We start from the raw sequence: 21464 nt of genomic DNA on the forward strand, positions 1-21464 counted from the left end.
AGGACAGCGGAGTCAATCACCACCTTCCGGAGACACCTGAAACCCCACCTCTTCAAGGAATACCTAGGATAGGATAAGTAATCCTTCTCACCCCCCCTTAAATGATTTAGATGCACTATTGTAAAGTGGCTGTTCCACTGGATGTCAGAAGGTGAATTCACCAATTTGTAAGTCGCTCTGGATAAGAGCGTCTGCTAAATGACTTAAATGTAAATGTAATGTAAATGCTTATGTTTGGGGCAAATCCAATACAACATATTATTGAGTTCCACTCTACATATTTTCAAGTATAGTTAGTGGTGGCTGCATCATGTTATGAGTATGCTTGTAATTGTTAAGGATTGGGGAGTTTTTCAGGAGAAAAAATATACAGAATGGAGCTAAGCATAGGCACAATCACAGAGGAAAACCTGGTTCAGTCTACTTTTCACCAGACACTGGGAGATTAATTTACCTTTCAGCGGGGCAATAAACTAAAACACAATGACAAATCTACACTGAAGTTGCTTACCAAGAAGACAGTGAATGTTCCTCAGTGACTGAGTTACAGTTTTGACTTAAATCTGCTTACATCTTTGGCAAGACCTGAAAATGGTTGTCAAACAATGATCAATAACCAACTTGACAGAGTTTAAAGGATTTTGAAAATAATAATGGTAAAATGTTGCACAATCCAGGTGTGGAAAGCTCTTAGAGACTTATACAGAAAGACTCATAGCTGTAATCGCTGCCAAAGGTGCTTCTACAAAGTATTGACTCAGAGGTGTGAATACTTATGTAAATGAGATATTTCTGTATTTCATTTTCAATAAATTTCACAAATGTTCTAAAAATCATGTTTTCACTTATTCATTATGGGGTATTGTGTGTATCAATTTTCTATCCATTTTGAATTCAGGATGTAACAACAAAATGTGGAATAAGTCAAGTGGTATGACTTTGTGAAGGCGCTGTATAATTAATTTAAATGTCCAAAAATGGATATAGCAACTCTGGATTCCAGCTTTAATTCAAAACCCTTGACTTTATAGTGGACAGTGCTCTTAGAACTTAGCTGTTACTTGGGGCTCTATTAAATTAGATGTGCTTTAGTTGACATCCGCATCGCGATTGTTTAGGCGGGGCCGGAGGTAGAACTGCATTAGAGCTGTCAAATCCACAAGAAGCTCCTGGCATTATACCTAAATCGGACATTGCCAGTGGCTGCACGGAGTTGCTTTAATAGAATTCCCATGTAGCCTTGTTTACAAGTTAAAACACTGGAATTCTTGATTATGCTGATAGAAATCATTATTTAATTGAATAATTTTAAATTTGAGCATCATTGTTTCTATATTACCTACACTTTCTCGTTCTGAACTTGTAATGCGAGTGGGACACGTGTGGCTTCGTAACAATGATCAAGAGCAGCTGCTCATCGATTTGACAGCTCCAACGCAATTACACGTCCGACCCTGCCAAAACATCAGCTATGCGGGTGTCGGCTATCGCATTATAGTCCCAAAGTTGTCTCTTTTGGATTAAACCAATAAACGACACCGCTGAAAAAAAAGCTGCATTTGAAAACACATCGAGAGCAATGCATTGAGCTGACTATAGTTCAATGAGCTAGTTACACTATAGTTGTCACCCTTGTGCCAAGGTTAGATGTTGTAATGAGTTACAGACTCAGTCTTTGGACAGATGGGTTAATAGTATCGTTGAGGGTTTTGATAGGAAGTGTTTCAACATCTTGACTCAGTGGCTTCGAGCCCATATCACTATGCAAATGCATTGTAACACTCCCCCAAAAACTCAACAAATTCTAATTTAAATGATAGGGTTCAATGAGTTGATTATTTTCCCGTTGTCTTTGTGTGAAATTCTTTATATTCTGTCATCAGCCAAACACAATGGCAGACAGCCAGAGAGTTGCACCATATTTATTTTATAATTAGTCTGTGTTTGTTTTGTTCCACAACTATGCCGCTAATCTACATAAACAGATGCCAATGCTGCTGTCTGTCTGTGCATGGATCCAGCTTTTAGATTCATTAATATGACCAATTGTTTGTCTATCTTCAAATACCTTTCTGGCCATTATCTTCCCAATGTGTTGATTTGTTGTTTGCCGTAACAGACTGAACATTAAGCATACAATTAAAAATTATAATTTGGTAAAATATCTTGCACTCAAGTGTCCATATTCGAATCTCAAGCAGTACACTTTCCCCTATAAACATGGGAAAGCTACTAGACCAAATTAGACCAAAGCTATTAGACCAGACACAATTTGTACAAGATATGGTACACAATGCTACGAATGGGCTGTTTACCCAGTACAATGTCACTTTACATCTCTCAGAGAAATGGAAGCCACTTACAAACTGATACAACTACAAACAAACAAAAAAGCCTTCAGACCAGACTCCTCAGTTTCACTACCCACTGACTACCACAACAAGATATGAGTCAACCATGAGTCAATCATTCAACCAATAATGAAAAACCTGACAATAGAGCTAAACATAGGACATTTAATTAGCAAAAGTCCAATACAACAACCAGATTACATTGCTGGATGGCATGTTTTCTGTTTATCATTAAAACTGATATTACACATGACAAAAATCCCAAACAAATTCAAATGACCTAAGGATTCCAATACAAGCTAAAGGCCTCACAGTCTACAATGCTTGATTGAATTGTTTGTGCAGACAGGCAATTGTTCCATACTCCATATGCCTGCAGTAAAAAGGGGAATGTGTCACCTTCAGCAGGAGCTGTAATGTTCAGCAATGTCTTCATCCCAGTGAAACTGACAGTTCACACTAAAGTCTAACTCGATGTTACAGCCATTCACAGTGGGTTGGCAATGTCAAGTGCATCATTGGTGTGTTCATACAGTCACTTTCCCTCTGAGCCACTCTTCTGGAAATGTTTTGTAGCTGACAGAATTCTTCAACACATCTAAAAACCTTCACCCAACCATGCTAATTAGTTGGCTGGACAACTCCCCTTGGAGTGGTGGCAGAGATTGCACCTTCCCACTTCATTTATTGTCATGTCCTTTTGGGCTGTAGTGTGGATGAGCTGGTGATCATCTGGGTTAGTATTTGTGTGGCAGGCCGTTGTAGTTCCTGTCCCTCAGGGCCTGGTCCACCGTGAGGATGTAGGAATCGATGGTGCTCCTCATCTCTGCGGTAAAGGGGTCGAAGGAAGGTCGCTGGGCCCCCCCAGAGCGTTTGAAGTGTCCGTCCTGGTTGCTTTTAGCACACATCAGCCTCTCCTCCATCATGGTGGCGTTGAGGAACAAGGTGAGGAGGCGGAGCTGGGGGAAGAGCGCCCTCTGCAGGTCCTCGTAGTGTACCACCAGCAGGCGACGGCCAAACTGCAGCCAGCTCAGAGCGTGGGACGCCCACCAGGGGGCGTAGCTGTCAACAAACTCTGGCCATTCTGAAGTAAACAGAGGAGAGGGGGGAAATAAGTACACTTTATATACAAAAGTATGTGGACACCCCTTCAAATTAGTGGATTCAGCTATTTCAGCCACACCCGTTGTGTATAAAATTGAGTACACAGCAATGCAATCTCCATAGATGAACATTCGTAGTAGAATGGCCTTACTAAAGAGCTCAGTGACTTTCAATGTGACACCGTCATAGGATGCCACCTTTCCAACAAGTCAGTTCATCAAATTTCTGCTCTGCTAGAGCTGCCCGGTCACCTGTAAGTGCTGTTTTTGTGAAGTGGAATCGTCTAGGAGCAACAACGGCTCAGCCGCAAAATGTTAGGCCACACAAGCTCACAGAACTAGACTGCAGAGTGCTGATGCACGTAGAATGTAAAAATCGTCTGTCTTCAGTTGCAACACTCACTACCGAGATCCAAACTGCCTCTGGAAGTAATGTCAGCACAATAACTGTTCATCGGAAGCTTCGTGAAATGGGTTTCCACGGCCGAGCAGCCGCACACAAGGCTGAGATTACCATGAACAATGCCAACCGTCAGCTGGAGTGCCAACTCATTGGACTCTGGAGCAGTGGCAGGAGGACCGAGCATGCCACCATTCTCATCGACGGGGCTGTAGTGGAGCAGTTTGAGAGCTTAAAATTCCTTGGAGTCCACATCACCAACAAACTAACATGGTCCAAGCACACCAAGACAGTTGTGAAGAGGGCACGACAAAACCTATTCCCCTTCAGGAGACTGAAAAGATTTGCATGGGTCCTGCACCATCGAGAGCATCCTGACCGGTTGCATCACTGCCTGGTTATGGCAACTGCTCGGCCTCTGACTGCAATGCACTACAGAGGGTGGTATAGAAGTCTGCCATCCAGAACCTCTATACCAGGCGGTGTCAGAAGAAGGCCCTAAAAATGGTCAAAGACTCCAGCCACCCTAGTTCTCTCTACTACCGCACGGCAAGCAGTACTGGAGCACCAAATCTAGGTCCAAAAGACTTCTAAACAGCTTCTACCCCCAAGCCATAAGACTCCTGAACATATAATCAAATTGCTACCCAGACTATTTACATTGCCCCCCCTCTTTTAAGCTGCTACTCTCTGTTATTATCTATGCATAATCACTTGAATGACTCTAACTACATGTACATATTACCTCAATAACCTTGACTAACCAGTGCCTCCGCACGTTGACTCTGTACCGGCACCCCTTGTATATACGTAGCCTAGTTATTGTTATTTTACTGCTGCTCTTATTATTTGTTACTTTTATTTATTTTGAACTGCATTTTTGTAAGTAAGCATTTCACTTTAACGTCTACACCTTTTGTATTCGATTTGAATTGAAAAGCTTCACCATCTGGCAGTCCGACAGATGAATCGTAGTGCCAACTATAAAGTTAGTGGTCTGGGGCTGTTATTCATGGCTCGGGCTAGGCCCTTTAGTTCCAGTGAAGGGAAACCTTAACGCTACAATGACATTCTAGATGATTTGTGCTGCCAACTTTGTGGCAACAATTTGGAAAAGTGCCTTTCCTGTTTCAGCATGGTAATGTCCCCATTCACAAAGCGAGGTCCATACAGAAATGGTTTGTCGAGATCGGTGTGGAAGAACATGACTGGCCTGCACAGAGCCCTGACCTCAGCCCCATCAAACCTCTTTTGGATGAATTGGAACGCTGACTGCGAGCCAGGCCTAATCTCCCAACATCAGTGCTCGACCTCACTAATGCTCTTGTGGCTGAATGGAAACAAGTATCTGCAACAATAGTGGAAAGCCTTCCCAGAAGAGTGGAGGTTGTTATTCCAGCAAAGGGAGGGGACCAACTCCATATTAATGCCCATGACTTTGGAATGAGAAGTTCGATGAGAAGGTGTCCACCCAGTTTTGGTAATGTAGTGTATCTTATCAATGTGCGATGTGTGGAGACTATGCTGACATCTCACGTCCAGAGTCTATGCAGCGAGGTATAGCAGCTGATGTGAACATTTGTCACCAGTCATGAACGTCTGTTTGAAATAGACTTTTGTTCAAGGCAAACAGTTTACCAAAATCCCAAAATCTCATTGTGTTGTTTGGATATGCCTTAATCATTTTGCATTCCTTAGTTGCCACATAACCCCCAGTCCATTTCCCTAAACACTGAGCTGTGCTTGTTGTGTGGTGTTACCTTTGCTCCTCCACTGTGCGTCTGTGGCATAGCCCAGGTGTCCAGCACACTTCCGGTTGAACTCTGCCATGAGGGAACGGTAGGGGTTACGGATCAGCAGAATGGCAGAGTCAAACATCTCTATTTCTCTCTGACCACTCTCATGTGTCTTAACACAGATGCTACGCCCACTCTTCCAGTAGTCCTTCTCCCCTTTGAAACCTGGTAGAAAAACCCAAATACCCAAGATGATCAAACATCTGAAAACGTATGCATCACAGAGCATTCAAGCTGTTCTTGCCATTTGTAAGTACTGTACAAGTGCATTCATTGGAAATTCTCTATGAGAGCTCCATGGTATAACAATTTTTAGCGCATACTTAAAAACATGCAATGATACATTTCAGTAGAGAAACATCAAGCATTCACAGTATGTGCTATTATCCATCACAACACCTGAGCTGTGTTCACAGCCTCACCTCTATTGTAAAGCGCGCTATCGAAGTAGAAGCTGCCAGTATAGTAGCCCGTCACGAGCTCAATCAGGTGGCGTACCCAGGTGTTGCCAGCTCCGGGGAAGCTGGAGAGAGCCACCAGGGAGGTAGACCTCTCAGGCAGAAATGTCCTCTCTTTGCACCTCGAGTCTGAATGAGGCAGAACCAGCAGGGTTGAACATCGCCATAAAAACACGCCATTGTTCTATCTGAGATACTGTATTGTAGCATGCTATTGCTAAGAGTTTAATTACAGTTGCAGTGAAGTATAAAGTCCACATGTTTTTTTTATGGTTGAAAACTTGGACTGAAGTATCGGTGAAACTAAAGGTTATTCAAGGCTCTCACCAAGTACAGGTGTCTGGTAGATCTGGTAGTAGTCTTGGTCAGACGGCGAAGTGGAGATGGAGGCATCAGTGTGTTCTGTGCCATTAGTCTCCAGACATGGCTGGTCCAGTGGCAGACGTTGACTCAGTCTAAACAGAAACGAGGCCCAGACGCAGTAACAATGTGGCTTCCTCAACACAGCCAGTGGGAGCTCCTGCAGTAGAAACCGAACCAGGATCAATAAAAAACATCAGAGGCATAACTTCAAGCAGTAATTTACAGTGCAAGGAATATGACTGGTCACTCATTCCTCCTCTGGTGGATTGGATGTGATTTTCCCTTGGATGACATGATAGGTGGGTTATATAAGATGTCTGAATCACTCCTGCTCCATTTTCTTTGATTCCTTTTTTTCTAAAGTTCAGATGTTTTTTGCACAAGTTGTCTTAGTTTTTTCCTATTCAATATTGTATAGCCCCAGTATAGCCCCCATCACCTACCCACACTATGGAATTACAATTTCTATCGAGACTGACTCTGGAGAGAGGCAATTGTGTTATATGCTGGTACAGTTCTCTTCGTTTACTGACACTGGAAGATACGCTAATGTAAAAACACACAAAGCACACAAGTGCACACCCGTACAGAGGGAATAGGCTAAATCAAATACACAATTATCATCACTTAGACATGGCTGTGATATTTCTTCCAGACATTTGTGTGTAGAGCAGAGCAGAGCAGAGGACCACCTCACCCAACATCCTAGGCCCACTACAATTCGCATATCGCCCCAACTGATCCATGGACAACAAAATCACCATTGCACTGCACACTGCCCCATCCCACCTGGACAAGATAAATAGTTATGTAAGAATGCTGTTCTTCGGCTACAGCTCAGCCTTCAACACCATAGTGCCCTCCAAGAATTATTACGCTCAGGGCCCTGGGTCTGAACCCCTTCCTGTGCAACTGGGTCCTGGACTTCCTGACGGGCCGACCCCAAGTCGTGAAGGTAGGCAACAACACCTCCGCCACGCGTGCTCAGCCCCCTCCTGTACTCCCTGTTCACCCATGACTGTGTGGCCACACATCTCCAACTCAATCATCAAGCTGCTGACGACACAACAGTGGTAGGCCTGATTACACACCTTGATGAGACAGCCTACAGAGAGGAGATGAGAGCCCTGGCAGATTGGTGCTAGGATCATAACCTCTCCCTCAACGTCAACAAAACGAAGGAGCTGATAGTGGCACGTTCTGACCATCGTTCGTGTGTGTTTTCCTTGTTTTAGTGTTGGTCAGGACGTGAGCTGGGTGGGCATTCTATGTTGTGTGTCTGGTTTGTCCATTTCTATGTTAGGCCTGATATGGTTCTCAATCAGAGGCAGGTGTTAGTCATTGTCTCTGATTAGGAACCATATTTAGGTAGCCAGTTTTGTGTTGGGTTTTGTGTGTGATTGTTCCTGTCTTTGTGGCACCAGATAGGACTGTTTTGTTTTTTTCACGTTTCTTGTTTTGTCGATTGTAGTACTTTCATCTTTATTAAAGATGCACAAAACTAACCACGCTGCATTTTGGTCCGCCTCTCTTTCCCCACAAGAAATCCATTACAGATAGTGGATTACAGAAGACAACAGAGAGAGCACGCCCCCATCCACATTGGTGGAGACGCAATGGAGAGGGTCAATGTAACGACGTTCTTCGTTTGCCGAAAGAGAGTCGGACCGAAATGCAGCGTGTTGGTTACTCATGTTTATTAATAGAACAAACGACGAAACATGAAAAAACAAAAAACAACAAACGGAACGTGAAAAACCTATACAGCCTGTCTGGTGAACACTAACACAGAGACAGGAACAATCACCCACGAAATACAAAGTGAAACCCAGGCTACCTAAATACGGTTCCCAATCAGAGACATCGAGAATCACCTGACTCTGATTGAGAACCGCCTCAGGCAGCCAAACCTATGTAACACACACCCCTAATCAGCTACAATCCCAATAACTAAAAAACCCCACTAAGAATTACAACAAACAATAAACCCATGTCACACCCTGGCCTGACCAACTAATTAACTAAAACACAAAATACTAAGACCAAGGCGTGACAGTCAAAAGCTTCAAGTTCCTCGGCATACACATCACTGACAACCGGAAATGGTCCCTTCACACAGACAGCATGGTGAAGAATGTGCAACAGCTCCTCTTCAACCTCTGGAGGCTGAATAAATTTGGCTTGGCCCAGAAGACCCTCAAAAACTTCTACAGATGCACCATTGAGAGCATTCTGTCGGGCTTTATCACTGCCTGGTAAGGCAATTGCACTGTCTGCAACTAAAGGGCTCTCCAGAGGCTGGTACAGTCAGCCCAATGCATCACCAGTGGCAAACTGCCTGTCCTCCAGGATATCTACAGCACCCGGTGTCACAGGAAAGCCAAGAACATCATCAAGGACCTCAGCCACCCGAGTCAAGACCTGTTCACCCCGCTCCCATCTAGAAGGCGGAGACAGTACAGGTTCATCAAAGCTGGGACCGAGAAGCTGAGAAATAGCTTCTGTCTCCAGGCCATCAGACTGTTAATCAGTCACCACTAGCCGGCCTCCCCCCAGTGCCCTGAACCTCAGTCACTGTTCTAGCCAGATGCACTGTCAACTGTGCGATCTTATATAGACAGGTGTGTGCCTTTCCAATTTATGTCCAATCAATTGAATTTACCACAGGTGGACTCAAATCAAGTTGTAAAAACATCTCAAGGATGATCAATGGAAACAGAATGCATATGAACTGAATTTTGAGTCTCATAGCAAAGGGTCTGAATAATTATGAAACTAAGGTATTTCAGTTTATTTTTATTTTTATAAATGTGCTAAAATGTCTAAAAAACTGTTTTCGTTTCATCATTATGGGGTACTGTGTGTAGATTGATAAGGAAAACATGTAATTTAATCCATTTTAGAATAAGGCTGTAACGTAACAACATGTGGAAAAAAGGAAGGGGCCCGAATACTTTTTGAATGCACTGTACATATACTATATTCTATTCATGGCTCATTCTACATAACTACTCCTGTACACAACTTTCTATTCATATACTGTTCACACTGTATATACACACCATTATAAGTACATGTACAGTACCAGTCAAAGGTTTGGACACACCTACTCATTGAAAGGTTTTTCTTTATTTTTACTATTTTATACATTGTAGAATAATAGTAAAGACATCAACTAGGAAATAACATATATGGAATCATGTAGTAAATAAAAAAAAGTGTTAAACAAATCAAAATATATTATATATTTGATTCTTCAAATAGCCACCCTTTGCCTTGATGACAGCTTTGCACAATATTGGCATTCTCTCAACCAGCTTCATGACCTGGAATGCATTTCAATTTGAAAAATGGCTCTGACAGAGAGGGCTGCCTCGCTTTTAGTCCTTAGGAAGTGTTGCAGTATTTTGTCGTTTTATGTATTATTTATTACATTGTTATCCCAGAAAATCTTAAGTGTTATTACAGACAGCCGGAAAAACTATAGGATATCAGAGCGCCGTCAACTTTCCAGCACTACGACCAGGAATACAATTTTCCCGAAGCAGACCCTTTCTTCGCACCACCCAGGGCATTTGAAATGATCCCAAAACAACGACACCGGAGGTGAGGGAGTCGGAGCGGTCTTCTCGTCAGACTTAGGAGGCACGCACACCACCCACCGCTTCTGAGTATATAACTCGCTAATGTCCAGTCCCTAGATAACAAAGTAGACGAGATCAGGTCAAGGATTGCAACGTACTCTGTTTCATGGAAATATGGCTCTCTCAGGATATGCTGTCGGAATCAGTACAGCCACATGGATTCTCAGTGCATCGTGCCGAAAGGAATAAACATCTCTCCAGGAAGAAGAAGGGCGGGGATGTATGTTTCATGATTAACGACTTATGGTGTAATTGAAACAACAAACAGGAACTCAAGTCATTTCGTTCACTTGACCTAGAATTCCTCACAATAAAATTCCAAACATATTATCTCCCAAGAGAATTCTCTATGGTTATTGTCACAGCCGTGTATGTCCTCCCTCAAGCAGATACCACGATGGCCCTCAAGGAACTTCACTAGACTTTATGCAAACTTTAAACCATATATCCTGAGGCTGCATTTATTGTAGCTGGGGATTTTAACAAAGCAAATTTGAGGAAAAGGTTACCTAAATTCTATCAGCATATTGACTGTAGCACTCGTGCTGGAAAAATATTGGACCAATGTTACTCTAACTTTTGGGATGCATATTAGGCCCTCCCCCGCCCTCCTTTCATCAAATCTGACCACGACTCCATTTTGCTCCTCCCTTCCAATAGGCAGAAACTCAAACAGGACGCACCCATGCTAAGGGCTATTCAATGCTGGTCTGACCAATTGGAATCCACGCTTCAAGATTGTTTTAATCACGCAGACTGGGATATGTTCCGGGTAGTCTCTAAGAATAATATGGATGTGTACACCGATACGGTCACTGAGTTTATCAAGAAGTGTATAAGAGATGTTGTACCCACTGTGATTATTAAAACCTACCCTAACCAGAAACCGTGGATAGATGGCAGCATTCGCGCAAAACTGAAAGCACGAACCACGAACCATTGCAAGATGACTGGGAATATGGCAGAATAAAAACAGAGTAGTCGTTCCCTCCGCAAGGCAATCAAACATGCAAAACGTCAATATCGAGACAAAGTGGAGTCGCAATTCAATGGCTCAGACACGAGATGTGTGTGGCAGGGTTTACAGACAATTACGGACTACAAAAGAAAAACCAGCCACTTCGTGGCCCCCGACGTCTAGTTGCCAGAAAAGCTAAACACGTTCTTTGCCCACTTTGAGGATAAAACAGTGCCACCGACACGGCCAGCTACGAAGGACTGTGGGCTCTCCTTCTCCGTGACCGACGTGAGTAAGACGTTTAAACGTGTTAACCCTCGCAAGGCTGCCGGCCCAGATGGCATCCCTTGACGTGTGCTCAGAGCATGTGCTAACCAGCTGGCTAGTGTGCTAACCAGCTGGCTGGTGTGTTTACAGACATATTCAATCTCTCCCTATCCCAGTCTGTTGTCCCCACATGCTTCAAGATGGCCACCACTGTTCCTGTACCCAAGAACGCAAAGTTAACTGAACTAAATTACTATCGTCCCGTAGCACTCACTTCTGTCATCATGAAGTGCTTTGAGACTAGTCAATTATCATATCACCTCCACCTTACCTGTCACCCTAGACCCACTTCAATTTGTTTACTGCACCAATAGGTCCACAGATGATGCAATTGCCATCACACTGCCCTATCACATCTGGACAAGAGGAATGTAAGAATGCTGTTAATTGACTATAGCTCAGCATTCAACACCATAGTACCCATGAAGCTTGAGGCCCGGGTCTCAACCCCGCCCTGTGCAATTGGGTCCTCGACTTCCTGATGGCCCGCCCGCATGTGGTGAAGGTATGAAACAACATCTCTACTTTTCTGATCCTCATCACAGGGGCCCCACAAGGGTACGTTCTCAGCCCCCTCCTGTACTCCTTCTTCACCCATGACTGCGTGGCCATGTACGCCTCCAACTCAATCATCAAGTTTGCAGACGACACAACAGTAGTAGGCTTGATCACCAACACCGACGACACAGCTTACAGAAGTGGTGAGGGCTCTTGGAGTGTGGTGTCAGGAAAATAACCTCTCTCTCAACGTCAACAAAACAAAAGGAGATTATCGTGGTAGCAACCACCTATCCACATTGACAGGACAACAGTGGAGAAGGTGGAAACAGACATCACTAGCACAGAGAGGCTGCTGCCTATATACAGACTTGAAATCATTTGTCACTTTAATAAATGGAACACTAGACACTATAATAATGCCAATTTAACAATGTGTACATACCTTGCATTACTCATCTCATTACTCATCTCATGTATATACTGTATTCTATACTATCTATTGCACTATCTATTGCATCTTAGCCTAAGCTGCTCTGACATTGCTCATCCATATTTTTATACATTCTTATTCCATTTCTTTACTTCGATGTGTGTGTATTAGGTTTTTGTTGTGGAATTGTTAGATATTACTTGTTATATATTGCTACACTGTTGGAACTAGAAGCACAAGCATTTCGCTACACTCGCAAAAACATATGTTAACCATGTATATGTTACCAATCAAATTTGTTTTGATTTGGAATTAACAGGTGTGCCTTGTTAAAAGTACATTTTTGGAATTTCTTTCCTTCTCAATGCGTTTGAGCCAATCAGTTGTGTTGTGACAAGGTAGGGGGGTATACAAAAAATAGCCCTATTTGGTAAAAAAACCAAGTCCTTATTATGGCAAGAACAGCTCAAATAAGCAAAGAGAAATGACAGTCCATCATTATTTTAAGACATGAAGGTCAGTCAATCCAGAACATTTCAAGAACTTTGAAAGTTTCTTCAAGTGCAGTTGCAAAAACCATCAACTGTTCAGAAGAGACTGCTTGAATCAGGCCTTAATGATCGATTTGCTGCAAAGAAACCACTACTAAAGGACACCAATAAGAAGAAGAGTCTTACTTGGGCCAACTAATAAAAGCAAAGAAAAAGCAATGGACATTGACTGGTGGAAATCTGTCCTTTAGTCTGATGAGTCCAAATTTGAGATTTTTGGTTCTAACCATCGTGTCTTTGTGAGACGCAGAGTAGGTGAACGGATGATCTCCGCATGTGTGGTTCCCACCTTGAAGCACGGAGGAGATGTAATGTGTGGGGGTGCTTTGCTGGTTACACTGTCAGTGATTTATTTTGAATTCTAGACATACTATACCAGCATGGCTACCACAGCGTTCTGCAGTGATACGCTTTCCCACCTCGTTTGCGCTTAGTGGGACTATCATTTTTTTCAACAGGACAATGACCCAACACATCTACAGGCTGACAAGTGCTCAGCATATGTGGGAACTCCTTCAAGACTGTTGGAAAAACATTCCAGGTGATGCTGGTTGAGAGAATGCCAAGAGTGTGCAAAGCTGTCATCAAGGCAAAGGGTGGCTGCTTTGAATAATCTAAAATCTAAAATCTATGAAACACTTTTTTGGTTATTACTTGATTCCATATGTGTTATTTCATAGTTAGGATGTCTTCACTACTGTTCTACAATGTAGAAAATAGTAAAAAATAAAGAAAAACCCTTGAAAGAGTAGGTATGTCCAAACTTTTGACTGGTACTGTATACTATATATTTAAATTCCTGTCTCTGACATTGCTTGTACTGATATATATATATTTTTAAACTGCACTGTTGGAGTTAGAAGCACACACATTTTGCTGCACCTGAGATAACATCTGCTAATCTGTGTACGTGACCAATAAACTTTGATTTGATTTGATTTGACCCAACTGATGCACCCATTCAGCGTGAAGGACTGATTCCAGAGCCCATCTATTTCTCCTTAGAGGGACATTAAACCTTAAACAGTCAAATGGTGTTCCAGGCGCTCAATCACACAGAGCCACGCCATTCCCATCTCCCATCTCCAGGGAGCAGAGACAGAGACAGGCCATGATCGATGATACCTCACTCCTAGATCTGTGTGAGGAAGACTGGGGTCTGGGCTGGTAGTGAAGATGAAATAAATGGTTCAGTGGTTTTCAGAGTTTCTTTTTAGGAACAGAATCAAACCTTATCTGTGCAGGTCTCGATGCAGGTCTGTGAAGTGGAGTTTGGTTGAAAGGAGTAGACAGGGAAGGTGTTGGTGGTGTTCTTTGGAACCTTGAAGCAGCCACCGTAGCGGACGTTTCTGACTATGAGTAGAACAGAGGTAAGCAGACATCAGACCACATCTTATAAATATAGCTACATTCCTTGAATGTATTTCTCTGTTTCTCTGTACTGGTAATGGCAAATGATCTACAAGCAGTCTTACACTGCCAAGCTTAAAGGGAACATTGGCCATAGAAATCTACCTATTATCAACTTAACAAATTGCTAAATCAAATTTTCACATCAAATTGTATTTTGTCACATGCTTCGTAAACACCAGGTGTAGACTAACAGTGAAATGCTTACTTACTGGCCCTTCACAACAATGCAGTGACATGTTTACAAAATAATAGAAAAATAGAAACAATAACACGAGGAATAAATACACAATGGGTAATGATAACTTGGCTATAAACACGGGGTGACAGTACCGAGTTGATGTGCAGGGGTACAAGGTAATTGAGGTACATATAGGTATAGATAAAGTGACTAGGCAATAGGATTTCTCTCCCAGGCTGATACAGAGAGACACATCCATGCTTTTATTACAAACAGGCTTGACTGCTGTAATGCTCTCCTGTCTGGGCTACCCAAGCAAGCCATTGGCCATTGCAAAACATACAGAATGCTGCAGCACATATTACACCGGTTTCAAGGTCTCTGCACTGGCTGCCTGTAAGTTTAGAATTAATTTGAAGATTCTTCTATTTAAATCAATCCACGATTGTGCAGCCTAATACATGTCAGACATGCTTTTGAGTGATGTACCCAGTAGGTCCCGTAAGTGCTCTGGCACTGGCCTTTAAACTATCCCAAAACCTAGGACCAAGAGGCTTGGAGAGGCAGCATTTAGTTATGTCCCCAGCCTCTGGAATAGCCTGCCAGAGAACCTGATGGGGAAACTCTGGACATTTTAAAAAGAAATCTTAAAACACACCTTTTTTTCTTTATTTTTTTATCCTCTTATGTTTGTGTAGTAAATATTTTCATAGTTTTAATGAGTTTTTTTCCCGTGAAGGACATTGTGTTGCATTCCATGTCTGAAATGTGCTGTAGAAATAAAGCTTGATGTGATTTGATTGGGCAACAGGATAGATAATAAACAGTAATGGCAGTGTAAATCAAATCAAATCAAATTTTTATTTGTCGCATACACATGGTTAGCAGATGTTAATGCGAGATGCTTGTGCTTCTAGTTCCGACAATGCAGTAATAACCAACAAGTAATCTAACTAACAATTCCAAAACTACTGTCTTATACACACAAGTGTAAGGGGATAAAGAATATGTACATAAAGATATATGAATGAGTGATGGTACAGAGCAGCATAGGCAAGATACAGTAGATTGTCTCGAGTATAGTATATACAGTGCCTTGCGAAAGTATTCGGCCCCCTTGAACTTTGCGACCTTTTGCCTCATTTCAGGCTTCAAACATAAAGATATAAAACTGTATTTTTTTGTGAAGAATCAACAACAAGTGGGACACAATCATGAAGTGGAACAACATTTATTGGATATTTCAAACTTTTTTAACAAATCAAAAACTGAAAAATTGGGCATGCAAAATTATTCAGCCCCTTTACTTTCAGTGCAGCAAACTCTCTCCAGAAGTTCAGTGAGGATCTCTGAATGATCCAATGTTGACCTAAATGACTAATGATGATAAATACAATCCAACTGTGTGTAATCAAGTCTCCATATAAATGCACCTGCACTGTGATAGTCTCAGAGGTCCGTTAAAAGCGCAGAGAGCATCATGAAGAACAAGGAACACACCAGGCAGGTCCGAAACACTGTTGTGAAGAAGTTTAAAGCCGGATTTGGATACAAAAAGATTTCCCAAGCTTTAAACATCACAAGGAGCACTGTGCAAGCGATAATATTGAAATGGAAGGAGTATCAGACCACTGCAAATCTACCAAGACCTGGCAGTCCCTCTAAACTTTCAGCTCATACAAGGAGAAGACTGATCAGAGATGCAGCCAAGAGGCCCATGATCACTCTGGATGAACTGCAGAGATCTACAGCTGAGGTGGGAGACTCTGTCCATAGGACAACAATCAGTCGTATATTGCACAAATCTGGCCTTTATGGAAGAGTGGCAAGAAGAAAGCCATTTCTTAAAGATATCCATAAAAAGTGTTGTTTAAAGTTTGCCACAAGCCACCTGGGAGACACACCAAACATGTGGAAGAAGGCGCTCTGGTCAGATGAAACCAAAATTGAACTTTTTGGCAACAATGCAAAACGTTATGTTTGGCGTAAAAGCAACACAGCTGATCATCTTGAACACACCATCCCCACTGTCAAACATGGTGGTGGCAGCATCATGGTTTGGGCCTGCTTTTCTTCAGCAGGGACAGGGAAGATGGTTAAAATTGATTGGAAGATGGATGGAGCCAAATACAGGACCATTCTGGAAGAACACCTGATGGAGTCTGCAAAAGACTTGAGACTGGGACGGAGATTTGTCTTCCAACAAGACAATGATCCAAAACATAAAGAAAAATCTACAATGGAATGGTTCAAAAAATAAACATATCCAGGTGTTAGAATGGCCAAGTCAAAGTCCAGACCTGAATCCAATCGAGAATCTGTGGAAAGAACTGAAAACTGCTGTTCACAAATGCTCTCCATCCAACCTCACTGTGCTCGAGCTGTTTTGCAAGGAGGAATGGGACAAAATTTCAGTCTCTCGATGTGCAAAACTGATAGAGACATACCCCAAGCGACTTACAGCTGTAATCACAGCAAAAGGTGGCGCTACAAAGTATTAACTTAAGGGGGCTGAATAATTTTGCACGCCCAATTTTTCAGTTTTTGATTTGTTAAAAAAGTTTGAAATATCCAATAAATGTCGTTCCACTTCATGATTGTGTCCCACTTGTTGTTGATTCTTCACAAAAAAATACAGTTTTATATCTTTATGTTCAAAGCCTGAAATGTGGCAAAAGGTCGCAAAGTTCAAGGGGGCCGAATACTTTCGCAAGGCACTGTACATATGAGAGCATATGTATGTGATGAGTCAAAAGACAATACAAAAAGGGTCAATGCAGATAGTCCGGGTAGCTATTGGTTAATTACTCTCTGAAGCACCTTGTAATCAGATGCTAAGCAGTTGCCATACCAAGAGGTGATGAAACTAGTCAATATGCTCTCAATGGTGCAGCTGAAGAACCTTTTGATTATCTGAGGGCCCATTCCAAATGATGAAGTAGATGTCCTCCCCGAAATTGAGGTTAGTGTCAGCTGTTCTGATGTTCATAGGAAACGACGGCGGAAACATTACATACAAACAAGTTAAGATCAGTGCAAAAGAAATACACAAAATTGCACAATTGGTCAGGAACCCGTAAAATGGCCGCTATTCCTTCCAGTGCCATGCTTGCATAGTCCTCTGGCTATGGCTGATCTAATGTACAGTAAGCATTAGTAAAGCACTGGTCTCTCTTGAAACTGTTGGTCAACGCTCACGAGATGTGGTTCTGGGTTCAGAGATTAGTGAAGTTTTACAGCCGTTCAATCAGCCAGTGCTCTATTCAGATTGAATGTACTTACATTTCCTCTGTCCTGGGAGCTGTTCCTCCACCTTATAGATGGAGAGGCGCCCCACACCCCCACAGGGGACTCCTCTCTCGCCCCTCTCCCCCCTGCAGACTAGGCTACAGTCCTCCTCCTGGGACCGCGAGCTGCTGATGTGGTTACCACAGTGACATTCTGCTCCGTACTCCAGACCTGCAAATCGGTACCCACTGCAGAGAGAAGACAAGCACATATGTCACACACACACACACACACACACACACACACACACACACACACACACACACACACACACACACACACACACACACACACACACACACACACACACACACACACACACACACACACACACACACACACAGACCCTCCCACCTCAGTGCCTTAGCCCAGGGCTGTCTTTAACCATCATCAGCCTAGGGATAATTTACCCCAAAGGACACCAGATTGCATAACCCCAGGCCAGCATGGGGCGGCAGGGTAGCTTAGTGGTTAGAGCGTCAAAAGGTTGCAAGTTCGAATCCCCGAGCTGACAAGGTAGAAATCTGTCGTTCTGCCCCTGAACAGGCCGTTAACCCACTGTTCCTAGGCCGTCATTGAAAATAAGAATTTGTTCATAACTGACTTGCCTAGTAAAGTAAAATAAAAATTTAAAAAATAAATACTAAACATTTTAATTGAATCAATCAGGGCAGGCAGCGGAGAAGCACAGCATTCATTGCTCTGTGGTGCTGGCTGGTAACAGTTTTCACCATTGACTAGATCACAGTAATTGCTCTGCTCTGGGTGGATGATGGAGGTCCTTTCTAATCCCAAGGGAGACATGAGTCATCCTACCTAAAGTATCTTTATCCTCTCTCCTTGGAAAGAGAGGACCTATTTGCATTTGCTTTGAGACTTTTATTTGTGCTTTATTTCAACGATGACAGCTAAAAGCATGACTCTACTCTCCATGTGGGTGGAGGAAAGGCTGAGCAGGCATAGGATTCTGGTAGAATATCCTCCCAGCAGTCCACATTGATTGATTCTGTTTGCTTTGGCTATTTGTTTTTGTGGCAATCATTTCCTGTGTCTAAACGTACTGTGGGATATTGCACTGCTAACTGTTTTGGCATAAAATTATTTATACAGTTTTGTCATTCATTTTAATGTATACTAACACTCCTCAAATACCCATTATATCTTATTCTGCATCTCTAACGCAGATATGGCCTTCCACTACACACACACACACACACACACACACACACCACCACCACCACCATTCTTCCCCATTGGAACACAGGATCTATTCATCCCAGCGACTGAGACAGAATAATTAACCAAATAGCCGCAGCTCTCCATGGTTCCAGACTCATTACCTTTCTGAGCAGGTGTCTTGACACAAAGAGCTGGTCATTTTGCGCAGGTCATACAACACGGTTCCCCCCAGGGCTTGATCATTGGCATCATGCATGAAGCAACCCATGTAGGTCCCTTGCCATGTCAAAACAAAGCAGTTAATGAAAAGCCATGTTATATCCATTCAAACAACAATATTAATAATTTAGTACAACACACTATTGAGAAGTGATGGTAATACAGGTTTGCAGCAGATTTTAGGCTCTCAGTCCTGTCACTGAGTCTGGAACAAATACTATTTAAACCAGGTCTGGTATGCAGTCAGCGGTTAAACTACACCTATGTTGGCAATAAAGTAAACAATGTTGCAGTGGGTAGGTGGTACCTTTGTGCCTGGTATTGCTTTGTAGGGGACCCCTCTGCTCCTGTGCGTCTGGCATCAGACCGTGAAACCAGCGGCGGTGCAGATGTTGGACCCTCAGGTGTCGGGATGTGGGCCAGTGCCGCCCCATCTTGATGCCCATTCCACCACCCAACATGCCCTGGGGGGCTGCCCATCTGGAGCGCGCTCTCATGTCCAGGCCGGGGGCAGCCCTCACGGCTGTGGGAGGTGCTGGCAGTGCCATGAGAGAAGAGAGGCTGGCGCTGCCTGGTGGCTGGGTGGTCCTCAGGGTCAGGCTGGAGCGCTGCAGCAGCAGAATGCTCCCTGCCATCAGGTAGGCGATACCCAAGAAGAGGAGGAGCATGTGAGCTCGCCGCAGGAAGCAACGCAGCTTGTAGAGGGGTGTGGCCATTCCCATTGTCCAGCTGGTGGCTATTTGATCCTTAGTGAGCCACCATTCCAGATAGAGGGGTGAGGGATCTACAGCTTCATTATAACCCCATCAGTCCAGTGACAGTAGGTAGACTACCTGGCTGCAGCTTCAGATGGTTAATGAGGCTCCACGCTTAATAGCCATGCCTCTGGACAGGAGACCAAAAAGACCACTGTGTAATCAGATCCCTCAGATGAGTCACAGCAGCGCCCGACTTTACAGTAATCTCCAAGGCAACAGAACAGCCAGCAAACCCTGGAAGCCAATAGTTTCACCAAGGGCAACAAAATAGAAGCAAATAAGATTTTAATTGGCAGAATATAATTATCTTTGTATACAACCCCTATAGAATATACAAGGGAAACGTATATACAATAGCTTTGTGGATTAGATCTACAGTTCATGTTGGTATTTGTATTTCTGTTCTAGAGCAGTGAGCATAAAGTAATTTCCCTTGCTATTTGTTGTTTGTCTTTCCTGTGAACCTGGTGTGCCATTATATCTGGTGTCAGAGGGTGTGTGGGAAGAGGTTATCTTCCTGTTAGCTACAGAACAGTTTCTTAGCTTTACGCTTGTCTTGGCTTAGAAAATATCCATCATTCTGCCTCAATTACACTGGCAGCATGACAGCATCACAGCACCATCTGTATTATGTTCTTGTTTCCCTGACTTTCCTCACTGTGTTGGTACATTTGTAAAGCTCCACAGACATGGGTTTGTGAACCATCTTTTGACGATTTGTACCATATCAAACCAATTATGTTTAAGCGGCAACTCGGATTAAGAGTTATGGAAATTAGTGATTTTCAAAAGCATTTTCAATTGGATTTGTGACCCACATCAAAAGCATTAAAGGGATAGTTCACCCAAATTACAAAATTACATGTTGGTTTCCTTACCCTGTAAGCAGTCTATGGACAAGGTATGACAGCAACCCATGCTTTGGTTTTGTTTCTCTGGCACTGTTTCCAAATGCTAATGTTTTAGCATTTGTGGCACAAATCCAATGCAAGTCATGGTACCTACAGTATCTTAGCATTTTTTGTCCAAATCATCCTAAATTATCTCAAATTGATTAGGTAGCTAAAGTAAGTCACCTATAGATGATTTGGACATGATGAGTGAAAAATACTAATACAGGTACCATGAATTGGATCTATGTCACACATCTTTAAATGTTTTGGAAACAGTACCAGCTGTAAACTAAACCAAAGCATGGATTGCTGTCATACCTTATAGGTTAAGGAAACCAATATGCCATTTTGTAATTTGGGTGAACTATTCCTTTGAAAGTAGTAGTGCTCTCAGATAACATGTTAATATCTGCCTGCTGCTTCCAAATCTAAATAAACCAGATACACTATTACCACAGTGGGAAATTATGACATGATAAAAGTGTCTTGAGTGGGAATATTTATGGTTGGCTCCAATGAAACAAGATTATCATAGCACACATGTGACCCGACTTCAGAGTTTTATCTTTCAAAATATGGATAAATCAATGGCTTTACATGAGCAAAAATTGTGGAAGAGTGCCTGCCCTGGGAAGAGTCTGGTTGGGGGGGATA

The 21464-nt window shown here is 42.8% G+C and overlaps 1 protein-coding gene across 1 annotated transcript; it reads right to left on the reverse strand.

Moving 5' to 3' along the window:
* Positions 1–2416: 2416 nt before the first annotated feature.
* On the reverse strand, positions 2417–20144 carry LOC135547969 (sialate:O-sulfotransferase 1-like). The gene is made up of 8 exons (XM_064977173.1): positions 19467–20144; positions 19102–19216; positions 17756–17949; positions 14114–14235; positions 6436–6628; positions 6073–6237; positions 5615–5815; positions 2417–3435 (listed from the first exon to the last, which is right to left on the reverse strand). Exons 1-8 carry the CDS (start codon positions 19879–19881, stop codon positions 3089–3091), a joined length of 1752 nt encoding a protein of 583 aa, XP_064833245.1. The 5' UTR covers positions 19882–20144; the 3' UTR covers positions 2417–3088.
* Between the last annotated feature and the right edge of the window lie 1320 nt (positions 20145–21464).

Source organism: Oncorhynchus masou, chromosome 11, assembly GCF_036934945.1.
Source record: "Oncorhynchus masou masou isolate Uvic2021 chromosome 11, UVic_Omas_1.1, whole genome shotgun sequence".
NCBI classification, from domain to species: domain Eukaryota; kingdom Metazoa; phylum Chordata; class Actinopteri; order Salmoniformes; family Salmonidae; genus Oncorhynchus; species Oncorhynchus masou.